The sequence below is a fragment of the Sminthopsis crassicaudata genome, chromosome 2, assembly GCF_048593235.1.
Source record: "Sminthopsis crassicaudata isolate SCR6 chromosome 2, ASM4859323v1, whole genome shotgun sequence".
Taxonomy (NCBI): Eukaryota; Metazoa; Chordata; class Mammalia; order Dasyuromorphia; family Dasyuridae; genus Sminthopsis; species Sminthopsis crassicaudata.
In genome coordinates this window covers 483,188,647-483,214,412 of record NC_133618.1, presented here as the reverse complement: position 1 = coordinate 483,214,412, position 25,766 = coordinate 483,188,647, and the positions used below count along the sequence as shown (strand labels likewise).

Sequence of the window (25,766 nt, the reverse complement as noted above, 5' to 3'; positions counted from 1 at the left end):
TGAAATGAAGAGTACTTCACAGTTTAATGTTTTCTTATTGGATTTGCTTTTTGATTTATTTTTGTAAGGGAAATGAATGTTAAAACTCAATTTCCATAAATGACTTCTAGTGAAATTCTTGGTAAAAGAAGCGGAACTTCCCTGAGTTTGAATTGTCTTTAGCCATACTTTTTTGTAATTTATATTTTTATCTTAAACATGGAATCATTTTTCACTAGATCAGGATGATCTCTCATGGAAGGAAAGAAGCTATTTTGCTCCTAAAATAAAATTTTAAAAATTAGTCACTGGCAAAAGCCAACAGGTAATATCTTGCAAGTAAATTTGATGGATCAGGTAATAGTCTATAGAGATTGAGTTGGGAAAATTTATTCACTTGGCCTGTGGATCAGAGCAGTTGTTCCAGAAATAGCAGGAAGATAAAATAGAAACTCTGAAGATAGCTTAAGAAATACATATGGGGACCTAGGTCTCTATCTCTCTTCCTCCATTTTCTTTATTTATTTGTTTATTGATTGATTGATTGGTGCTGCCACTACCATGACTTGGAATAGGCTAGTTTTGTTAGATTGAACATAGGCAATATCAAAAAGGAAGAATACCAATCTTATAACCAAGCTGACATTCTCCCTCCATTTCATGATGGTAACTAGCACCATTTTATCCTGTTGTTTTAAATACAATTTTTATGTAAGTATATGTGTACTGGATTGATGGGAAATCTTTGGGCAAATTACTTGGTGTCCATATGGTCTGACTCAAAACCAGTTCAAATGCTCTAAGCACATGGCACTCCCTTAAGTTTGATTTGGTAATAGAATTAGACCTCTGAATGGTTCAATTCAGATTCCCCCATCCATGACACACATGGAATATCAACAAATCTATCTGATCCACTTCAGTTGCTAAGAAGAAACTTAAATTGTTAGTACTCTCATTCTTTTTCTAGACTGACCTGAAGATTGAAATGCCACTAAAACCTTAATTCATGTTACATCTGATAATCCAAATGAAATATTCTATTTGGTAATGAAACAATGAAAAGCATGGATAAGGCCTTGGAAGTTGAACTACTTTTTCCCTTTTTTTACTTTTCCTTTGTAGGTCAAGTTCCTGTCTTCTCATGTTATCTTTTTCTTTTAATTCTCTAACTGATAGCACTCTTGGCGTGGCCTAGATGACATCTGTTTCCGACCACTTAGCTGGCAACAGCCAGGTAGAGTGCTGGTTTTTCTCCCTCTTGCTTCTAGAACCAATAATCTAATCTTTTCCGGGAAATTGTCAGGGTTAGACAGGATAAAAAAATTGCCTCAGAAAGTATGCCTTCTATATCTATCTACACAAACATTAACGCTCATCCCCTCAAGTGTTAGTGAAAATGAGGGCAGTTGTATAACCACCTTCAGTCTTTCCTAGAATATTGTACACGTATCTCCTCTTTCTTTGAAACTTTAAAGCTGTTTAACCAGCAAAAACAGATTAGCATGTCATTGTTTACAGAGAACCTAGTCTAAAAGAAACATAAGTTTTATTGTGAAGCCTGTTAGTATTTACTTTGAAACTATGTCCTTTTTGCTTGTTACATTTAATTCTAAGTCAAAAGACAGGAAGGAAAGCCATGCTTATCTTCATCTTCAAATACTACCATTTCTTATCATTTGACTTTCTTTTTGGTAGTTCTGTTTGGAGGAGGGGGAATCCCAGAATGGTTCACAAAATGGTTGCATAACATTACCCAACTCAAAATACAAAATGATGATGCAAGTGCAAGTCATGATTCTGACCAATTCTGATTTGCCATCATTTCTTTGTAATAAGTTCTCAAAGTTATATTCAAGTAAAAATAAACACAAATGGGAGGGAGGTTGAAAAGTAAAAATTCCACTCAGAGTAGGAAACTTTTTAATATACCTTTTTTGATAACGGGAAATTAAGGGAATGATCTTTTTTTCCTGAAACTGTTCTACATAGGTGCCTCTAACAAAATAATAACAAGATTGTGTCTTTTTAAGAAGTTAACATCTAGAATCTTAGAGGGAACCTCAGAGATCATCTAAAACTATAAATGAGGAATTAAAATTAACATTTTTATTAATTCTAGATTTTTAATAATTATAATAAGAAAAACATTTATTTTGCTTTTTCAACCCCATTTATCATTTCAGTTATGGTTACTTTTACAGATGAGTCCTTTGATTCCATGCCTGGAATTCTATACATTTTGCCATTTATAACTCTTATTAACTCCTTACATTTAAGGAACTTTTATAAAAGGCATTATTTGACCTGGACTTTTGATAGGGAGAATTTTGATAAATGACTGTATAAAAGGGAGAAATGGGAACACATTCCAGTAAGAGGGAAAATGACTAACTTGAAGAACAGAGAGACTAGAGCAGGAAAACACAGAGGATACATCCATATAACAGAAGTAATATGGTTTGACAAGAACAATAGGATTCATACTGGGAAATAGGCTTTGTGGAACAATATGAAAAATAAATTCTGAATTTGAAGTATAGAAGACCTGGGTTTGAACCTAGCCTTTTAGATGTGTACATGTCATATTACTATGCATACAGTACTTCACCATTTTATGACTATTTCCTCATCTGCAAAATGGAAATAATATCTATAGTACCTTCTTCCCATAGGTTTTGAGATGACCAGACAAGATAATGTATTTAAGTCACTTTGCAAGCTATAAAACAGTATATACATTTCAATCTAGTGTGATTATTATTTTTTTTTATTTCAGATGACACATCTAGAAGAGATTGTTTACCCAGTAGCTGTTGTATAGAAAACAAAATTCAGAAAGATCTTGACACATTAGTGTAGGATTGCATCTAATAAGACAAAATTTGATAGGAAAGAATATAAAGTTTTATATTTACTATATGAAGGAGGCGTAGCTCAACAGTCTAAAAAAACAAGGGAGGTTTTTAGTCAGCTGAAGCTTACAACGAATAAGTAGTGTAATATGGCAGCTCAAAAGCTCAAAAACTACAGTTTGAGTCTGCATAGAGAAGCACAATGTCCAGAACAAGGGAAGTATAGATCTGCTGTTCTTTGTCCCTGTTAGCTTTCATCTGGAACACTGGATTTGGGTCAAGGGTCTGTATTTTATTTTTGTTATAATATATATTTTTTTTAATTTTGGCTAGGCATTTGGGATTAAATGCCCAGTCATACAGCTAGTGATTAATTGTTAAGTATCTGAAACTGGATTTGAACTCAGGGCCTCCTACCTTCAGGACCAGTGTTACATCCACTGTGCCATTTAGCTGCCCCTCAAGGGACTATATTTTAGGAAGAATATTGATACAGAGTAAAGGAGGACAATTATGGTGCTGAAAGATCTTGAGTTCATGTTTTCTGAATATTTGTAGCTGGAACTAGAGATGTTTCACCTGGAGAAGAAGAAATTGAAAACATGATAGTTGTATTCAAGCACTTGAAATATGTAGAAGAAAGATTTTTATTTGTTCTGCTTAGTCCCAGAGAATAGAACAAGGAGCAATGTGTGGAAGTTTCAATGCCAGATTTATGTGTGGTATAAGGAAAAATATATTGCCAGGAGAGTTAACCAAAAAGCGAAATGGGCCACCCTGGAAAAGAACTAGGTTCCCCTTCACAAGATGTCTTCAAGGAAAAGGTTAGATGATCACTCATCAGATATATGTATTAAAAGTGACTCTTTTTGTATAGCATTTAAATAAGTTAGTCTCTTGTTGAATCTTGAAGTTGGCCTTTTGGGGTCCTTGAATGTCCAGCTAAAGATTTGGGATTTTATTTAAACTATGAGGAACTATTGAAAATTTACCCAGTACATGACCAGAGTTATCCATTCCAAAGATTGATCTGGCAACAAAAAATGAGTTGATTGAAGAGGATCTATGAAACAGGATTATACAGTTGTATTAAGTAGTAGATCACCTCTCTTGAGATTCAATTCCCTCATGAGACTTGCAATAAGGCAGACAAATCATAAAGATCTCAAATAAGGATGATAGGAAATATATTCAAAATCCCTAGGAAGGTAAAATATTCAGGATTTGTCAATTGATTGGCTACATGAGAATATTTTTCTTAATAAATAATATTCTGAAAACCTTACTTATTTCATCAAACTTTAATCATGGGAATTTGAAATGTAAGCAGTCCCATAAGTTTACTAATAAGCACCCTATCTCCTCCTGTAAACTTAAGCAAATCTTGTATTTAACAGTCAAACATATATTTCTTAGGCATATATTCAAAATATTTGTGGGAAATTCCATTCCAGAACTATTAATTTAATTAAACACATTTTTTTTTCACTCTTTTACCAGGAATGTTAAATAAAAGCTATTTGATGTGTATGACTTTTTAAATGCTAAACATCCAGGGAGTTGACAAATATACATTGATAGATACCCAATCAGAATGAGACAATGCTTCAGTATAGTACTAGTCTGGTATTCTTGCTGAATGAGACATTATACATAAGTAGCTCTTCCAGTTAATTGAAGTTGATTCCATTAAGTGCCAAAAATAAAGTTAAAAAAAAATTTTTTTTAATGATTTGAAAATATTTTTATATTGTTTGGCCTTTTCTAGCCTTTTAAAACAGGCTCCTAAATGTAATTTAGCCTATTTTTGATGACTCAGGATAATTACTGTTTTCTTTTTTAATTTTCTGTCTCCACCCTCATTCTTAAGTTATGAGGTGTTATTTTCCATTGCTGTCATCATACTTATTTCTAATAATTACTCCCAAGCATTTTGTAGTTTTATTCTGTTCTTGTGTGAATTACAAAACAGATAAGACTTTGTTTTATATTAAATAAAATGTAGTAAGACTTAACAGTCACCAACACTGAGAAAATGTCCAAGGTTTTTGAAGGCTATGCCAAGAGAACAGATAAAATACCATAGAAAGGCTTCAGGTATGGATTCTGGGGCAGACATTTGTTGCCTGAAGTTCATAGATTTATAAATAATTTTGTCTAGTTCTTTCACTTTGCAAATAATGAAATTCGTACCCAGAGAAGAATATAAGTTGTCCCAAATCCCACAGTTAATAAGTAGTAGAATCAGAAATAAACCCAACTCCAAACTAGATCTTAATTCAGCACTCTCACTAGTCTAACTAAATTTAGAAAGGTATGGCATTGTCTACTGAGGCAAAGAGTAAGAGTTAATGATATTAAAAGATACTTTGTTCCTGAAGTATTGAAGTTTAGACAGCAACTGAAGAATCATGCTTTTACTACAAGAACAAACTTATTACTGAGCAACCTGGATAATTTACCCAAGTGCATGATGAACAAAATTATCTCTGAGGGCGCTTTCCAGTCCTTTGTATTAAAGATATTATGTGCTCAGAATCATTTTAAACTCTAGGTTTTATCTTGAAGACAATGGCTTCTGTGGTGGTTGTTCAGATTTCAAAAGTGTTCCTAGTAATACTGCCAATAACATTTTAGTAATTCTTCATGCCTCAAACTGACCTCTTCCTCTACCCCTCTATAGGAGAGTGATCTATTTTCTGTGGCAGTATTCCCAACCATAATGTTCCTGAATGTTGAATGGTAACCCAGAAAAATGGAATTACACTTGACACACTCCCTTTTTCTTGTTTTCTGCTGCCAGCACCAAACAGAAGTATATAAGAAGGAAAATAAAGGGAATTGGATCTTTTTTCTCTGTCAAGCAAGCCAAGAAACAATTTAGAAGACTTCCAGTTTCGTCATGGTCCTTGAAACATTCTCTTTGGAGGACAGAACATAATTTTCTCCCTTCTACTTTTAAAAGGAAATAGTAACACACTGCTGTATCTAGGATTTACCTTGCAATTGAAGGCAGTTTAATTCTGAGTTTGCTGCAGTTGATATTTGTTACGTAGATTGCCACTGAATCTGAAATCAGGATGTAGCATTATATATGTTATACTATGCAGTTTGTGCCTTTTTGTTTCTTTGTTTTTAAATAATTAATTGTAATGGTGAGGGCACTGATTGGCCTAGCGAACAGAATTCTGAGATTCTATTCTAAACCATTCAAGTAAAGTATGCCATATTTTCTCAGTCCTCAGCTGTTGTTCAGTGTTAATGGGAACATAGAAGTATATAATATAGTCTCTTGCTTTCAAGGTGTTTAAAATCCAGTAAAAGAAAAAAAAACAAAACAAACATGTACACAATCATAGTACAAAATAGTTTCTAAGTAGCACAACAATATGAACAACGTTTGTGAAAGTTCAGAGGATAGATCATTTCTCACTTGCATGTTCTTGGAAGGTTTAGAATCGTAGATTTAAAGCTGGAAGGAACCTTACAATGAAGTCTTCAAGCTTGTCATTTTACACATAAGAAAACCCGTCCGAAGAGGTTTATTGATATTTCCATGATAACTTGGAAAGTGGCAAAGCCAGGATGTTAGCATTCTTTCTTTTGACTCCCATGGAAGAACTGACTTCAGGGCAGGGACTCTCTCACTAACCCTACATCTCCATGCAGGAATTTTCATGTCAGATTAAAGCTGAAGACAAGATCTATGATTTCATTGGAACAGGGAACTGCTGGGTGAGAGTACTTCCTTCCCTACAAAAGTAGATCTGTACTTTATCAACAACTTTTAGTCTTAGAGATTGCCTGTTTTAATGAGACATTAAATAACTTATTAAAAGTCATATGGATAGTATTGTGAGAGGTGGGGCTAGTACCTAGATCTTCCCAACTTTAAGACTGACTCCATTATGCCATGCTGCCTTTCTTTCACACTGCTTTGCACATAGTAGAAGTTTTTAAAATATTTGTTAAATCGGTGTATTTCATCATTCAGAAAATGGACAGATTTCAAGAATTATATCAGCAAAGACACAGAAACAAAGGAGTACGGAGAGTGGGAAGAAGAGGGACAGACAGGGTTTGACCATGAAGAGTAAATTATAATTGGAATATAAAAGGTTTGAAGGGGAATAATACAAGAAAAGTTCAGAAGGGGGGGGGGCTAAATTCTGGGCCTATAGTCCAACATTAGAGTTTAGACTTACTCATTAAGCAGTAGCAGACCATTGAAAATTCCTGATAAAGGAAGCAACATGATGAGCTTTAGGAAGATTAATTAGGCAATTTGTACGGTATGAATCAACAAGGAAATAAGGTAGAAGCAGGAAAATGAAATTAGGATGCTTTTACACATGTGAAAAGTAATAATGAAATGGACTAGAATATTGAAAAGTGGGAATGAAAAGGAGAATATACATAAAAAAAGGTATTCTGGAAGTGGAATTAACAGCTTCTTTGCAATGGGTTTTAGACGTAACCAAAGAAGTGTGACAGTGATATATGTGATTCTAACTCATTCCTTTTCTCTGTTTTTCTCTTCTCTTTTCTTTCAGTGTTCCTTAGCTGCTATCATTTTTTAAATGTTTTTTTCTTTTTAATTAAATATGCATTATGAATGCAGCTATTGTTATGGAAGAATCTAACAAGGTAAATAGAAGAGGATAAAGGAGGAGTCAAAAAAAGACCAAGATTTTGAGCTGGGGTGATTAGGAAGGTAGTACTACTATTAATAGATATAGATGTACATGGGAATTGTTTTAGAGTGAAAAATGATAGATTCAGTTTTAAATATATCATTGAAGTCGAAACCTAGTTGAACACTCAGACAGAAATACCTAGAAACATTAATCTTGTAGCCTAAGAGAGAAATCAGTGTTGGAAATAGATTTCAAAGAGACAGCTAAAGATATAGAAGTGGGAATATCAAAGGTGTTCTTTAAACATAGCAAAGCATAGTGTCTTTTTATTTTATTTGCATTTTAGCAAATACATTATAAAATATTCAGCAAGTATAAAGTATAAAAAAGAAATTAAGACCATGTCCTGCACTTCCAGGAAGACTAATAGCAATAACAGGCTAGGACTGAGAAATAAGTAGTTTCAGACTAAAACACTTAAACTGAATAAGCATAAAGCATAATAAAAATATGCCTTTGCAAACAAGCACGAAGTAATTTCTGAGTAGTCACTAATAAACTATTCATTTAAGCTAAGCAATGATTCCCAGCTAGGAGGCCATGGACTTGGAGGGTAACCACAGAGTTATGATGGGAGTGTATGTGCCTAATTCTTTCTCAACTTTTTTTCTGTTTTTCTCCCCTCTTGTCTTTTTTTTTTTTTTTTTTTTAACATGTATTATGAATGCAACTACCATCGTGGAAAGGTCTGTGACTTTTTTGATGATAAAAGTTTATACTCATAGATTAGTTCTCATCAATAGATTGGTACTTCATGCTCATAGACTTTAAACCACTGATTGAAAGTAATTAGAATGAAGTTGTATGTTGGGGCAGGAAGCAAGAAGGGTTCCGTTCATGCTTTATATCCAAGTTGGCTATGTACAAGTTGAACTGAAGTACCAGAAGAGAATGATTTGTTGTAACCTTTTTCCCTCCCTTTTTGGTAGTATGGGGAAGAAGGGAGAAATGTCTCTTTAACATCTTCAAAATAATATAAGAACTAGAAAAATCAAAGAACCCCAGCCTGTTGGAATTCCATGAATGAATATGTTGCAACTAATCTTGACTGATGTTACTCTACTTCAATAGATAGGGAAGTTGCAATACTGAAGACTTGAAAAATAAATTGGTCGTTCTTAATTTTTTGCATCATAATAGCAGTTTTCTTTCTAATTATTTCAGCAAAATACTGACATAATGGACCACAGATCAAGATTTAGGCTTAATTGTTATTTTTATGAATTTTGTGTTCAGATGTTTAATTTTACAAAGTCAAGTTTTATGTCATAATTCTAAGCAATTTTTAAAGTACTTGACTGAGACAAATTTAACTTGTTTCTTTATAGTCATGGTCTGAACAAGTTCTTTTCCTGTCGAGGAATTGCAATAGCCGTTGAATATTTTTGGAAACTTGGCAACAGAAACATCACAGTATTTGTTCCTCAGTGGAGAACAAGACGTGATCCTAACATCACAGGTGAGTCAACCAGTGGATTCTTTTAGACTTTGAACTGAAAAGAATTGGTTTCTAAAATTAGTGTTTACTGTTTGGACTAAAGTCCTATGCCAACAGGTATATTTCTTCAATAGCTTTTCTTCCTTCATCCCTCCCTCCCTAATAACTCCTTCCTTCTCTCTCTCTTCCTGAGCACTCATGTACTCTTTTTAAAGCTCCTGTGTACCTCTAAGAATTCGGGTATATGTTTTATAGGGAAAGTTGTTGATTTTTTTTCTTGGCTAGGGAAAATTTTCAGTAGTGGTCTTACATTCTCTGAATGAGATGCCTTTGTGAGTAGTTGACTTTTAAAGTGATCATCAAGTTTTGGGGATTTACCATAAAATACTTTATTCACTTATTAAGGCATTACAGCTCACAAAAAGCCACACAAAAATTTTTGAAATTAAGTCATCATTGCAGGAATAAATTTAAGGAGGCCACATGAGAAGATGGGCGAAAAGACTTCATAAATAATACCTTTGATGTAACTCAAACTGCTTCTTGACCATATATAAACATAGTAGAGGAAATCAAAAATTGAACAGAAAGTGAAACTTGTTCATTAGTACAAACTGGTTTTGTGTACAACAGTGGGGAACCTCTGACCCTCTCATATTTGGAAACTTCAACATCACCTGTTACCACTCTTCCACCACACCTCAGCCATACACAAAGCTGAATTTGTCACTGCTTACAAATGTACCACTCCCAAGTTCAAGAATTCTGAAATTCTCTTATACAATCATAATAACTGTTTTTTTCACCTCTCTTTGCTTTCCTTTACAAAATCACCCCTTCTTCCATACTGTAACATTACCTCCATTCCTTGCTGCTTAATGGAAGCTGTTTTGACTGGGTCCACTACAAATTTACAGTTTCAACTGCTACTAGGTAATCCTTCTATACCTCCCCTTATCAGTTTCACTATCCCATTTTCTTCAGCAGCTCTTTTATTTTATTTTTTAAATTTATTATCATTATTATTATTATTATTTTTTGCTGAGGCATTTGGGGTTAAGTGACTTACCCAGAGTCACACAGCTAGGAAGTGTTACATATCTGAGGGCAAGTTTGAACTCAGGTCTTCCTGACTTCAGGGCTGGTGCTCTATCTACTGTGCCACCTAGCTGCCCCCAGCAGCTCTTTTAAAATATTTTCCCTCCTCAGATCTTCCATGGCTTTCTCTTTTCCTCACCCTCTGTGCTGACAACCTTGCCTCTTATTTCACTAGAAAAAAATTTTGGCCTTTTGTGATGAGCTCACTCTTCTCTCCTCTCCAACTCGTATTACTCATAGATCTTTTACCACTATGTCCTTCTTCATGGAAGCCTGCATCACATTCTAAAATGGCCTTATACCTTACCAAGGCTAAACTCCTCGACCCATTAAAGGGAGCTCATTCAATCCTGCCACCTCCAATAGATATTGCCCTCTGTTATCACCCATACACGCATATATTTTCAATCTGCTGGTTTATTCCCTACTGCCTCCATGACTTCCCCCATTCTGAAGAAGCCAACTGTCATCTCTCACATCTCTTGTCCTTTGTGGCTAAAAAGCCATTGACAGTGGGTGCCACCAGTTTTTCTCCTCTCATTCTCTTCTTAACCCCTGGCAGTACAGTTTCTTATTTTACCATTACACCAAGAGTGCTCTTTTAAAAATTACCAATGCTATACCTCATAGTTGTCAAGTTCAGAGGCCTTTTTTCAGTTCTCATTTTCCTTGAGCTCTGTTCAGCCTCTGGTGATGTTAACCAGTCCTTCTTGACACTCTTATCTCTCTGAAAGGTTTTTATGTCTCTGCTCTTGTGGGCTCCTCATCCCGTCTGACCTCTCCACTGCTTCCTTATTCAGCTCTCACCCTCTGACTGCAGGTGGGCCACAAGAGTTTTGTCCTGGTCCCTCTTCCTTTCTGCTCATACTACTTCTCTTGGTGATCTCATCATCTTCTGAGGATTTAGTCACTATCTTATGCAGAGGACTCTGAAACTTGCCTGTCCTCCCCACTGACCTCTGTTCTCCCATCTCTCAACTATCTTTCACATAACTCGGCCAGAATGTCAGTAGACATCTTAAACTCAACAATGCCAAGCAGAGCTGCTTCTTCCTTTCCCTTCACATTCCCTCCGCTGCAGTGTTTCCTCCCTCCCCCAGTGCCTTTACTGTAGAGAGTGGGACCCTCCTCCTAATCCCTCAGGACCACAGTGTAGGAGTTGTCCTTGACCCCTTATCACCTAATCTGTAAAGCTTTCTGGTTTTACTTTTGCGTATCTCTTGAATAAACCCTTTTCCCTCCTGTGACCTTCATGCCATTGGTACAAGCTCTCATTGCTTCATCTGTTACAGTGATCTGCTGTTGCTCTTTCTGCCTTAAGTCTTTCTCTACTCCATTCTAGCCTCCAATCAACCACCAAAGTGATTTTCTTAAAATGGAAGTTTCTGTCATCCTCAAAGCAAAGTCCAGTGGTTTCCTCTTGCCTCCCAGAACAATTGCAAGATGTCCTCTGTTTGGCATTCAGAGCCCTTGTTAATCTAGCCCCTTTCTAACTTTCCATTCTTCTTATATGTTACTTTCCAATTCATGCTTCATGATTCAGTGACATTCACCTAATAACTGTTCCCTAAACAAATCACACCATCACTCAGCTCTTGGCATTTTCTTGGTTTTATGTCCCCATTCCTGAAAAACTTCCATCTTCCTGACTTCCTTTAAATCTCCATTGAAACCCCTCTTTTCTACAGCCTTTTCAACCCATTTTAATGGTAGTCCTTTCCTTCTTTCATTTATTTCCTATTTATCCTACATATGGCTTGCTTTGTATAAATATTTGTTTGCAAATTAGCCTGTAAGTTTCTTGAGGTTTTTTATATATATATATATCCCCTATTCTTTTTGTATGCAAATATCTGACATATGATAGATACTTATTAAATGTTTATTAATTGATTTTGAAAGGCAGGTTTTCTAAATTTCAACCACAGATTCTAAGAACTAGATGGAGCTTTAAAAACAATGTAGTCAAACTCTTCGTTTTATAGATCAGGAAACAGAGGCTCAAAGAGAAGTAATTTTCCTAAAATCTCATTAGCAAGAGAATTCTGATTAGAAGCTTTCTCTTCTAGCTCCTACCCTATTCTCCATTATCTGTCACATTGGCCCATATGTCTCAGGCTTGTTTCCTATCCCCATTACCATTAAGGTCAACAAACAAGTACAATTGTATAACTTCAAAAATAGTTTGGGATCTGGGAAACAGTCCCTTTTAATTATGTGCCTAACTTACTCTTAACTTCTTTCTATGACTTTCTCTTTGTTCTTTAATTCTCTTATCTTGCTGTCTCTTTTTTTTTCTCACTTCTGATTGTATATTAACTAATTATAATGTGAACCTAAAGTTTTTTATACTTTTAAAAAAAATGTTTTATATTCTCTGTTAATTTTAAAAATCATTTGAATTGACTACTTTATATTACTCAAAAAATTAAAACAGGCTAAAACTATAAGTTTTTTCTTAGGAATTGTTTTCCTCTGTCATTAAGTTTAGGGAGGAAACCTGGGCCTTCCCTGTGCGAGTAAACAAATCATTCTATTTCTTATTTGTGTGCATCTAAGATAGTCTTTTTGCTAAATGACTCTTTAATTTATCCCATGAACAGAGCAGCATTTCTTGACCCAGCTCCAGGACCTTGGAATATTATCTTTAACGCCAGCTCGGATGGTCTTTGGAGCAAGAATTGCTTCTCATGATGACAGGTATGAAAATCAGTTTCCTTTTATCTTGTTGGAAGGGGATAATGAGGAATCTACCTCGAGAAGCAACTAGCACAGTTCCACAGTTAGTAGAGGAGCATTTTTATTTTTTTCTGAGCTCACCCTTCAGAGGGTTAGATTCAAGGCAATCAGTGACTAAAATAACACTTGAGAGTCTTGAAATTGTAATGCATGTCTTTGGGATAAAAGGCTAAATCAGAGCTCTAATATCTTCCATCTAATTATGGTATTAAAAAGCAACTTGTACAACAAGGAGAGTTCAAAGTTGTAAAAATGCAATATGACACTGAGACATATTTAAAATCCAGTACAAAACAGTTTATATTGCTTTAACAACTTGTTTGATAATACACATAGTGCTACTCTCTGACATAGGGTTTTGTTTCGTCAGTTTGTCCTTAAATTGCCCCTACTCCCCTTTATTTAAATAATAGAAGATGGTAGCCTGCATTGTTTTTATTCCAAATTCTGTCTGGGTCCAACCACCATGATAACTAGGTTTTCCCAACAGCTTCCATTGCAAAAAATCACTGGTTCTTCCAATGTAGCTTACCCCGCTATAAAACAGTTAATGTGAGGTCTAAATCTATGATCCTGTGTAGAAGACATGTTCTTATACAGGATTGTAGAGGGCTAGAACTGAGCAGATGCACTTGGATAACCGAGCACTTAAGGCTAATTACTAATTGGACAATTCTCTATTACCACATATTTGGAGGATGACCCTACTTAATTATTCCATGATGGCTCCATACGTGGGTGTGGACAAAGAAGGGGAAGTGAAGAGGAGAAGGATCATTCCTTTGGTGGTGGTGTAGAGATTGCTAGATCTAATCCCCTGACTTCGACCCCAAAAGACCAAGAATAAAGACTTTTGCTTATCCTGACTCCGGCTGATTCTAAGATATTCAGGGTCCCAATACAGGATGCTTAGTTGAATACAAAATATATACATAAAATTGTAATATTAGCAAAGTAGAATATAGTAATACATGCAATATGGTGTAGCGGAAAGAATACAAGTTGGATTCTGACCCCTTTCTTTATGAATATAGCTAAAATTAATCTCTCTGGGCCTCAGTTTTCCCATCTCTAAAATGCAGTATCTGTCTTACAGAGTTGTTAAGTTTAAAATAGTAGGTAAACCTTAAACTACTGTATAAACAAGCTGTTGTGGATTTTTTATTTTTAACAAAATATAAAAGAAAAAAAATCAGCCCGTCAAAATCATGGAAGTCTTATTGAAGGAGATGGTATTGAGGAAGTTATGTGGGAATGATGTGATGATTGTTTCTGGCCAAGGGACTTGGAACAGAGTAAATGGAAGAGTTGGTTCAGTGTTCACTCTAGGCCTGTGTCTGCTGCTCAAAGAGCAACAGACCTCCATCATCTAGGAAGAAGGGCAGGGGTGTCTTCTAGGCTGAACAGGAGGTGCTGCCATTGAAGAGAACCTTCATCTCTTCTGTCATTGTCACATCCTTCTCTGACGCAAACTTTTGAGTCATTTCTAAACAATTTACCTAGGCCCCTCCCTACATCAGGCTTAAGCATATGTGTTCAGAAAATAGTGCTTTTCCAAGAGGAGTGTCCCCTCTGATGTGGTACCTGGGCAGGCCTTCTGAGGCTTGTGCCAGTAACTGTGGCAGATATCCTCACCAGTCATAACTCTCATCAGCAAAAAACAAATGTCCAAAATAGGACCATTACTTATAACATGAAAGGTTTAAATCACTTATTTATTTCCCCAGATTTACTGACATTGGTGAAGACAACTACTTTCTTTATCCTTATGATTATTTGTGCCCTCCAATAAAAGTAGTTACTGTTTATATTTCTAATGCCAGTGATTCTCATAATTTCTTAATTTATTTCATCATTATATTATATGTCAATTCAGAGGCCTTAAATCAATGAAGACATTCTGCATAAATGGGAAGAACCAACCTTGTTGCTTTCTGAAAATTCTTTTGTACAATAACCAATCATAGAAGGAACTAAAAATCCTATTTCTTTTTCCATTAACTTTGGCATAACTCCCATTTATAGGGTTTTAAAGTATGTCTAGTTCCCCAATAAGGAAATAGATGACAGCATTAATATTTAATCCTTACCCTTTGAAAGCATTTCTTATCCTCTTGGGGTTTTTGCATTTGATAGATTGTATAACTAAATACAAAAGTAGGACTAGGCGTCGGAGAATTGAGAGCAGAAATGAGAATTGGTGGAAGCAGGTTTAAAGTCATTAGACTTTTATAAAATTTCTCAGGCATAAAATGAGTTTGCCATTATGATAACAACAAATAGCTAATGTAAAAGTAAGCTAAGCTACTTAGACTTTGCTATCTCATGATAGTTGGCAGTAATAGTCACATAGTACTTCTGTTAATTCATTTGACCTCCTGCTTCGACAAACACATACACTTTTTTTGTTAATGAAGACTCTCCTAACTACTTCAGCTGCTGCTGATCCAATTGTACTTTGTTTTACAAAGTAATAATTGTGTGCCTGAAAAATTGTGCAGATGGATCAATCAATTTCTTTTGTGACCCATGGCTATAAAATAAGGAGAGTGATCTTTGGGGGGTAGCACTGACAGAGCAATTTTGTTGCTTTATATTATAGTCTTCCCTGTGCATTTATAAGTGCCTTAGCTTCATTTCTGATTGCTATTTAATAATTTGTTAATTGATTCTTAAATGCATTTGGATGTTTTCCTTTTCTTGGTGAATACTTTTTGAAAAATGAATAATTACTACAAACGTATATTTTGTGAGTTTTGTTTTGTTTTGTTTTGTTTTGTTTTTTAAGTAGGGCATAGCTGTATGTTTTAACACCTCTCATGTTATCATAGGTTTCTGTTGCACCTAGCTGACAAAACTGGTGGCATAATTGTAACCAATGATAACTTCAGAGAATTTGTGACTGAATCAGTATCTTGGAGAGAAATTATTAAAAAAAGGTAATATTTACTTCTTTTCCATCAAAAAATATTTGAGTATCTACTGTGTGCCTCTTACTAGGTACTAAGATAGTACAAAAGTAAGTATCCAGGATGTTCCTTACCCACAGGCATTGTTTTCTAGTTGGGGAAAAAGCCATGCTCACCTGAAACGGAACCAGACAATGTATATGTACTCATACACACATACTCATACAAATACACACATTTACACACACACACGTTCACACACATGCACTCACACACACACACACACACACACATATACATCCATATCCTCACATACTCCTACACATACACATGCATTCACATATTCATATACACTCACACCAGCTAAGTTGCCCAGATAGTAAAGGCATCAAGGTAGGATGGAAGCACTGCCAGCCTGGGAGTCCTGGCTTTCCTGCTGACTCGCTATCTAAGCTACAACCAGCCACTTCCCTGTCTGTCTACTTCACTCTTCACCTCTGCAAAACAGGGAGGTTGAATTAGAAAATTTTGAGGTTCCCTTTGACACCCTACAGTGCAAATACAGAAATTGGATATTATATAGCACTTTGCTAATTCTGCTACTAATTTCATGAAAGAGGAAAAACAAAGATGCTCTTAGAATTTGCACTTTAGTTTTAATGATGCCAGTTTTTTTTTTTTTTTTTTTGCCAAACTCAAGTCACATGATGCGTTTTTCGTTCACCCACTTACCACTTGCCAAGTATTTTGTTTTTTGTTTTATTTACTAACAAATGAAAAGTAACTTTTCCTATCAGTATCTAGGAAAATAGTCAATCAGCATTCATCCCTAAAGTAACAAAATTGAACTTTGCCCTTTTGCATATAGTTCACAAGTCACTAATAATGCTTTCTTGACATGTTTGCTTAATCTTTGCCCTATGCCTTAGGTACTAGGTTCCCCTTTACCAGCATGTGTTTATTACTTTCATAATATACAAGCAATTGGATACACATGCTCTTGCAAGACACAGGAGCCACATATTGATATAGAGACACAAAGCAGACTTGCAACAAAACAGACAGAGCCTCAGACCATTTAGAATCTCTACAAATCTGTTAGATTTGTCACTAAAATAACATTATGGCTTTTAAGGAAACTTACCACTTTCCTTTAAATAGCTCTGTTTTCAGAATGGATTGCTTGAGGAACTTGCCAAACTTCCCCAGGCTTCTCTTATGGTAACATTGATGGGGTTTAAAGCTTCTCTTTTCATCTGAGAGTTAAATGGCAAATATTTCTCAAAACCCAGAGAAGTATCAGAAAGACTTTCAGGTAAAATTTTGATAAGTAATGGAAAGTCCAGCTGAAGGAGTTCTTTATAGCCATTCTGAGTTTTTATTCAGAAGAAGAGAATGAAGCTAATTTGAGAAGAGTTTTTTTTCTTTAGGTAAGCAAGCTCCAAGTTTGTCGAGTGACTTCTGTTTTGCATTTAGACGGATACTTCTCATAGTGTTAAAATGGCAGGTTTGCTCCAAAGTTCAGAAATTAAGTGTTCCTCTTACTTTCTTCTTCATATTGTAGGTTGCTTCAGTATACATTTGTTGGGGATATATTTATGGTTCCTGATGATCCTCTGGGAAGAAGTGGACCTAGATTAGAGGAATTTCTTCGTAAAGAAGTCTTCCTTGGGTATTTCCTTTTTCTGGTTATTGCCTTTTTCTGGTATAATTTTGGGGTTTTTAAATTATTGCGGGGGAGAAATTAGTGCCCTATATTTTTTAAAATTTATAATATAGTGTATTTTTATAAATACTTTAAAATAAATGCTAATGAAAATATCAAATCTCAAGGATACCCAGAAAGACCAAGCTTAGAGTTATGTTCACTTTTGCTTAACTCATGTTTGTCTTATGATATGTTGGCACCATATATACATCATAGATTGATAAAACCAAAGCAACAAAACATTATTTTCTGTGCCAGAAAGACAAAATAAAGATAAATTCCAAGATGGATGGTCTCATTTTAATGAAGGTAAGCAAACATGGGCTTCTTCCATGTGAATGTCACTTTATTTTCATTTTCATAGGCAATTGTTTTGCTTAAGTTGGCTGGGGGTGGGAGGAGGTTGTATGTGTGTGTATGTGCCCGTGCGCGCATGTGCATGTATGTGCACGTGTAAGCAAGTTTTTACTGTTGCACATTTATAGTGGTCCAGCAATTTTTTCATTCAGAAATCATGTCTGCTGCTCTTTCAAATTTACCTGGAGTTTAATTCATCTTTTTTTTGGGGGGGTTGGGAAAGTGTTAAAATTGTATCTTCAGAGGTACAAAGTAATTGTCATTTGAAGTTAATTATACATCACATTGATAAATGCCTTATGACTAAATGGTTAAAGGCTGCTCCAACCTTGTTGGAATTGGCTTGATCAGAATTTTTTTCTCAGGAACTATTAGTACTAAACTTCTAAATTAGGAGCATAGTTGCCTTGAATTTCAGAGTTCTCATTCTGCCTTTAAGGTAGTAAGACTTTTCAAACCAACCTTTCAAATTTATACTGACATCATTTGTGTTTAGTCATCTCCCGAAAACGATATCAAAGGAAACTCTGATTTCAGACAGTGTGAATAATATATAAATCCTTTTTCTCTTTGAATGTTATATTGAGAGTCAGAACCCAAAGGCCATAGATTTTTTTGTTCATGAAACACAGATACTAATTTCTCTAAGGTCCTTGAAACTTGTAGGGTGATCAATATTTATGGCATTCACACATCAAGGGCAGCAAAAAGAGATGATTTTGAGGAGCTTGAAGACTGTACACATATGTATATGTATGGTCAGCAAGTTTCTCTTCTTTACTTTCTTCCTTATCAGCACTAACAGATCTCTCTCAGGTCCTGTTCTGGTCTTCACCTAGCTGTTAGATAATTCATGCTAAAGTGTTAACAGATAATTACAGTCTTACTGAGTTTGAGGTATAACCCTTTAAAGGGTATTTACATTTGAGAAGGAGAATGTTGAAGTTGGAATAATAGCCTTTGGTGAATGAATTTGAACCCAAGACCACAAAAATAGGATGTAGAGATAGAAGTCTTGCCCCCAAAAAAGAACCAGTCTGACCGTAGTCCGACTCCTTCCTCTTTTTCATTCTTTAGTTCTATTTCTTATATTTTAAGGCTCAGAGCCTTTAAGTAGGATGTGATGGTCTCTCTGCAGGACCTTGGCCATTCATTCCCCTTTCATGATCTTAACCCTTCCATTTCAACATCACATTAGCTTCTGGCCCATTGCACTGTGTACTACATGCTTCCATTTCTGACTCCTGCCTTATGTTATCCTCTTGCCCCAAGAGTCCAAGGAATAGAATTTGAACTATAAGCATACACAATGACATTTTAGGGGAATTTCCCTTTTGTTTAATAAGATTGCTTACTTGGGCACTGTTCCATTTACAGGGATTTCCCACCTCCGCCAGGAGCTCTGCCAAGTGGAGGACTGCATGAAACAGCCTTCAGGGTCCCCAGCACCAGCCGACAACCCACACCCCCAATTCAGGGAGTTCTTCCAAGCAACTGGATTCCCCAGCAACCTAACATCCCAATCCTACAAAATCTAGCAAATATCCAGCCAAGCCTGACAATTCCATCACAGAGATCCCCAGCAGAAACCAAACAGCTGAGGGAAGCCCTCCTAAAGATATTCCCAGAGTTGGAGCAAAGAATGAAAATTGATCAGATTCTGACAGCACATCCATATATGAGAGACCTGAACGCCCTGTCAGCCATGATATTGGATTAAGGGTATATTGGGGAAGTTTGCGATCAGAGCTGATCGATTAAACCCTCAAGTAGCATCTGCACATGTTGGGAATTGAAATAATGTGAAGAAATCAATTTGCCAATATAAACCCTATGTGAACAAAACAGAATTAAATGTTTTGTATATAAAAGATCTGTTTTCAAAACTGGCTTTATATGTATACATATATGTGTATATATATGTATATATGTATATGTATGTGTATATATATATACACACATATATATAAATGATGCTGCTATTACAGACTTAATATTAACATTTTCTGTAAAAGGAAAGTCTACATTTTCTGCCTGTTCAGAACTGTTTCATAGCAGCTTATTCTAGTGTATTAACGTTTTTATGTGTTTTTTTAAACTATTTTCCTTAAAGATGAAAATGTTGGCAAAATGTGATATAATTAGCCTTTGTAAAATAAAGAGTAGCTTTCTTAAGGAAAGCATGATCTTTTAAAGTATATTTTCTTGAGGTGAACATGTTATGTCCACTGACATGAAGTATGCCCCTTGAAATAAAAGTCAGGGGTAGTTAAGCAAGAGATGCTTTTGCCCTTTGGGGAGTTTCATTTGTTTGTTTTGGGGCTTGGGGGCTTTTGTAGTATTGGACAAGTAATGCCACTAGATGGCACCTTCTGCCTTTTGGTTTCTGTCTACCAAGGGAATGCGGGCTTTGTACAGTGCGAGAGCTGGAACGAACCTTAGGGTTCCCTTAGACCAACCTCCTCGTTTTGTAGAGGAGGAAGTTGAGCCCCAGTGAGGGTAAAGCACTTGTCTAAGGTCTCACAGCTAGTTAGTGGTAGAGCTAGAATTCCTGATTGCAGGTCAGTGTTCTTTCCACTATGCAATGCTACCTCCCCAGTGAACCCATTTGACTGAAATAAGTTCTTAGCATTTAAAGACAGCAGTGAAATATGAAGGAGAAACTGATTCAAAGGGCCCCATTTATTGTGGTAAACATTTATGTCCATTGTCCACACATGGGGCTTTTGATTATGTCTTATATGCAGACTTTGCCAGAAAATGGTTTGTTTGTTTTTTATTATTATTATTATTATTATTATTATTATTATTATTATTATTATCACAAGTGACCCAAGCCAATAAAATAGCATTAATAGCTTCACATGGGAATTTCTGTACTTCTGTATTTATTTGCTCTACGATTATCTGCTTACAACTGTCTAGTCTATTCTCCCAAAGCCAGGCCTGCACCTCAATTTCTTGCTTTCATTTTCTCTCTTGCTCTCACTCTCCCTGCTTTCTATACACACACACACACACACACACACACACAAAATTACTTTGTCACATTTTCATTGTTTCCCAAAATTCTATACAAATGAAAGCTTTTTTTGTATTGTACACAAGTATTTATGTGAGAAATTCAGGGGTTTTTCTTTTAGAGCTTATTTTTGATGCATCCAGACTCAAAAGCAAAGTAGGCCTCATATTAGGGGCCATATCCTTTTGACATGCTTACCTTAGCCACCTTTCTTAGTGGGTCTGTTTAATCTTAGCATCTATAATTTACAGGTGGTTATAAATCCAAACCTACCCTGCCAGAAGACTTTTACTTCAATAATGTCTTATATTTGAGGATTTCAGTCCAATTCATCACATGGAATTAGCTCTTATTCTGAGAGTTATATTTGGGTGTTGTCATGTGTAAAAGAGGGGGGAGCAAAGAAAAACTGAGGTTAAACTAAAGTTAATTTGGTCTACTCCCACCTGGGTCTTTAGGAAAACAAAAACTTTTAGACCAACATTGTATTCCCTTGCTGTCCTCTTGAGATTTCAACTGCCTCTCTACCCAAATTTGCAAATATGTGACTGATTATCAAAAGGAATATAGCATGCTAGAACCGGAGCTTGATAATAGCAGCTGTGCAACCAGTATTTCATGGACATAAGCACAATTTCTTATGTTGTTAATATTTTCTTGTCTCTTCAATAATATGTAGAAGAGTGCCCAAGAAAAGTCCTGATTGGTAAATAATCTTGGCAAGAGAGAATTGGATTTTCCTTAATGCGGGTAGAGAGAAGTAGCATGGCAGTGATGGGAAAAGGAAAGAAATCATCATTTATATCACTTAATAGCACTGTGCTCAGTGCTTCAGGAACTATGAAAACTAGTGGTGGGAGCCAACATAGCCAAAGAGCTAGAAGATGGGGTGAAGTTTTCTTGGCTTTATTAGTGACTTGCTCGCTAACTTGACGAGTTCTGTTTCTGCTCTCTGAGATACATACCTGTCATTTTCCTGTTTCTTTAAAAGAGATCGTCAAGGAAAGATCACAATCCTTTCTAACTTAAAATTAATTTGGTTCTACTTAGCCAAAAATGGAAGAGAAAGAAACTATTCCCAACAAAATTGCCTCTTCCCAGCTTCCTCCTCCATTTGCCTCTTTTCACAGTATGCTAGTGTGTGTGCTTAATACTCATTGGACTGAATCAACACCTGTTGACAGAGTATGTATTTACTTTTGATTAAAAAATGGTCAGACAGAGTACCCATGTTTCTCAAGGAATATATATATATATGAGAGATCGCTAAGCTGACTTCAGTGTGTTGTAAAAAATGTCATGGGGAGGATTGGCATAGTGTTAAATACTGTTACACAGTAAATTTCACATGGAAATTACTTCATTTGTTTATCATGTCACCTGAGACCCAATTCTCCCATCAGACTGATAGGACAGACTATAATCATCACTTGACAAATGAGAAAACTAAAGGTCAATTTTGTCTGAGGTCACCTAGGTAGTGCAGCTTGGACTACTACTGGAGGTCCCTGGCTTCTAGTCCAGCAATCTTTGTTACAGAAATGAACATACAGCTTCTCTCTACATTAAGGAGCATTTGAGCATTTCCTTTTAGGATGATTTAATCCAAGATATTCAGAGCAGAGGAATTAAGGACCCCCTTCCCAGAAGAAAATATCAGTTTGACATTCCTGATACTTGAATTTTATGCCACAATAAAAATAATCCTAACCACTTAAGACTCCAGAGGTCGGTAGGTATATGGGCCAGGTAGGTCAGAGGATAGAATAAAGGGCAAACTAAGTCAAGGTCACAAATTGGTATTTCTTCATAGAACTTGACAGATACTTTCCTCACCCCAGCTACCTACTTTTTGATCACCAGAGGAATTGGATTAGAAATTGGAGGAGTATCATCTCTTTCTAATCCGGCACCCTCTTCCTCTTCCTGTAAAGATGAGAAGATTGGAGCCTCAGAACAGGGAAATTACTTGCCCATCATAAAGCTAATAAGTAACAAAGCTGGAAATAGCACCTTTGTGACTCCAAATCTAATGTTCATTGCATTGATTTGGATGGTTTGGTGCAGTCCTACACTACTCCTGGAAGCATCCTGTCAGTCACACACACATTGGGGAAGACAGGCCAGGGCCCCTTTGGGTGAATGCTGGACAATGTTCTTGTGGTGGGCACTCTGGAAATGGCAAAGGCCGACATCTGGCCAAAAGTTCGGTCCTCTGCCAAGTACTCGGCCGACACTTGGAAGCTAAATGTCTAATTTTCTTGTTCAGACATCAAGGGGTTTAAAGGAAAAAAATCTGTGTAATCATCAAAATAGTTGAGAAGTTCCCAGGTTATAGCTGTACTTCCTCCTTCATCTCAATCCCCTGACTGGTTGTGACTCACTCTTGTGCCACCTGGCAGGGTTCTCCAAAATATATCCGCTGTGGCTTTTAAAAGGAGAAAAAAAGACTGCTTTTTTGTCTTAGAGTAAATCTCAGGGAGAGCTGCTGATAAAGACCCTCTGCTAATGTGGGAGTCGGATAACCACATTGCATCCCTACTGAGTGCCCTCTCCGTCCTGAATTCCCAGAGCTGGACTTTTAGTTATCCCTCCTAGAAGCTGCTTCTCATCCCCACTGAGCCTACCCAGGTAGAGCCTTTGGCACCCATTTGTTTCTATTTTTAGTCCCTTAAAAAGCATAATCATATCTGAGACTACCAACAGGCACAGAATCAGCCTAAGGTTCAGGGTCTCCTTCCCTCAAAACTTGCTGTGGGGTTCGGAATAAATACTGTTTTGTAGGTTAATGCTGCTCCTCTAACAGTAGGTTGGCAGGGAAAGGAGAAAGCAAGAATCCCCCATGCCTGGGGGGGGGGGGGGGGGAGAGAGCAAGGGGCCTGAAGCCTAAAGAGTAGGAGGCTCCGGGAATGGGCGCTGTCTTCCTCCAGTCCCCGGTGGGTTCTTGGGCCAGGCTCAGCCGTCAGGGAGCCAGCCTCATTGGGGTGGAGAGGCTGGTCACGTCCGCCATTCTGAAGGTGGTTTTGAAGCCGGGGACAAGAGCAGAAGAGTCCAGCAGCCAGAGGAGGGGTCAAGAGGCAATTTGGGGCGGTGGAATGAGTGTGGGAATTGCAGAGAGGACCACTGGAGGAGCTGTGTGTAACCTGAACTTCCCCACCTTTCCTTGAGAAGGTTGAACTAAGTGATGACCAGGTTTCGTCCAGCTCCAAATCCCAGAGCAACAAGAAGTCTTCCACACCCCTCTCAGACCTATTGGAGAAAGCTGGTAGTGATAACATTTATAATTTTCCATGTGTTCCTGAGTGACCTTCTGATTTATGCTTCAAAATGCCGCCGCTTCTGAGATCGCAGATTAGGATTTGGAGCTAAGGGGGGCTTAGAAATCAGAGTCCAACCCCCTCAGTTTGCAGAGGAGAAAACACCGAGATCACCCACAGCGGGTAAAAAGAGTGATTCCAATCCAAGTCTTCTGATGGAAACCACAGTGCTCTTTCTATTACTCCATGCTGGTGGTGACCTTCAGAAGCACCTGTCCTACTTAGCTAGCAAAATTCCTTCCCCAGGAGGTCTGTTCTTCGAAATGGCTATCAGGCCCAAGGAATTGCTAATCATGGGGGGAGAGGGGGCTGGGTGTAGTCACAAATATCCCTATAAGACACAGTCAGGAGGTTCTCCCCCACAGGCACTTGGGTCTCTGCCGAGGAGCTGGCCTGGGAAAGCTACACTGCTTGCCCCTTGCCGGGGTAAAGAAATTAGTAGTCTGAGCTTTTGGAATCAGGCAGTTAGCTAATCCAAAAATCCTAGATAATCTTCTAATTCTCCCTACTGAACTTGGTTTTGGAAACTCTGGCACTTGGGACACTAGATTTCATGTTCCTTATTCAAAAGTGGTTTTGTTTTGTTTGGGGGACCAAGAATGATGTAAACTGGGGAAGCAAGTCAATGATTAAAATTTTATAAACAGCATTTAGAGGTAGAAGAAACCTTAGAAATCATCTTAACTCTAGGATAAGGGTGAATAGATTGTAGAGGATCCATGAACTAGGAGGAAATGTATTTTTAATGTAATATAACTAGGTGTTTTTGTCCAATTCAATAAACATTAAGTACCTCCTATGTACCAGGCCCTGTGCTAAGCAAAAAGACCTTGTCCTCAAAAAACTAAAGTTGTAATCTATATGTTTTATGCATTTAAAAAAACATAGAGGTTAGGGTCCATAGACTTTACTAGACTTGCAATGATCTCTGATCTAATTCAACTCCCTCATTTTGTACATGAGAAAATAGGCCAGAAAGATGGAATGATTGTCCAGTCATATAGTAAAGGATTAAACTTTGGATTCAAATTTGGATCCTCTTATTGTAAACCCTGCATTCTTTTCTCTGTGCCATGCTGTGTAACTCCTGTAGTTTAAGCCAAAAGTGGGTAATTGGGATTTATAAAGTGATTTTTTAAAATGCTTCCATCTCATTTTCCTAAACTAACTTCCTTTAGGTGGCTAAATGACACAATGGATTGAGCACTTGACCTGGAAACAGGAAGATCTGAGTTCAAATACAACCTCAAATAATTCCTGAATAAAGGTGGTTTAACTCAGTTTCTTCCTCATATATGCAAAATGGGTATTATAATAGCCCCTACCTCCCAGGTATGAGGGGCCATTGTGAGGGCCAAACAGGATAAATTTGTAAAGCACTTTGCAAACCTTAAAATATCCTATAAATGTCAGCTATTATTGTGATTCTCTAAGACTATTAGTCCCCAGTTAGAAAATGCAACCCATAGTGAGGGGTAAAAGACCTCTGAACTCTGCAGGTTCTTGGAATCTTCCTAGGTGACTTGGAGATTATACATTCCCTCCCTCAACTACCTCGGGTATCAGCCTCTGAAGGGTCCCCAGAGTCAGTCTTCATTAAGGGGCTCGTGCTTGGCCACTCTCAGGGGTCCCAGTTTCCTTAACTAT

General features: G+C 36.8%; 1 protein-coding gene across 1 annotated transcript in view; it reads left to right on the top strand.

The window, feature by feature from the left end:
• N4BP1 (NEDD4 binding protein 1) overlaps positions 1 to 19,960 on the top strand; it is a 51,464-nt gene extending 31,504 nt beyond the window's left edge. The window contains 5 exon segments of the mRNA XM_074293328.1: positions 8,860 to 8,990; positions 12,671 to 12,767; positions 15,638 to 15,745; positions 17,280 to 17,387; positions 19,158 to 19,960. Of these exon segments, the coding sequence (XP_074149429.1) occupies positions 8,860 to 8,990; positions 12,671 to 12,767; positions 15,638 to 15,745; positions 17,280 to 17,387; positions 19,158 to 19,500 (787 nt within the window). The 3' untranslated portion in view covers positions 19,501 to 19,960.
• The last annotated feature ends 5,806 nt before the right edge of the window (positions 19,961 to 25,766 follow it).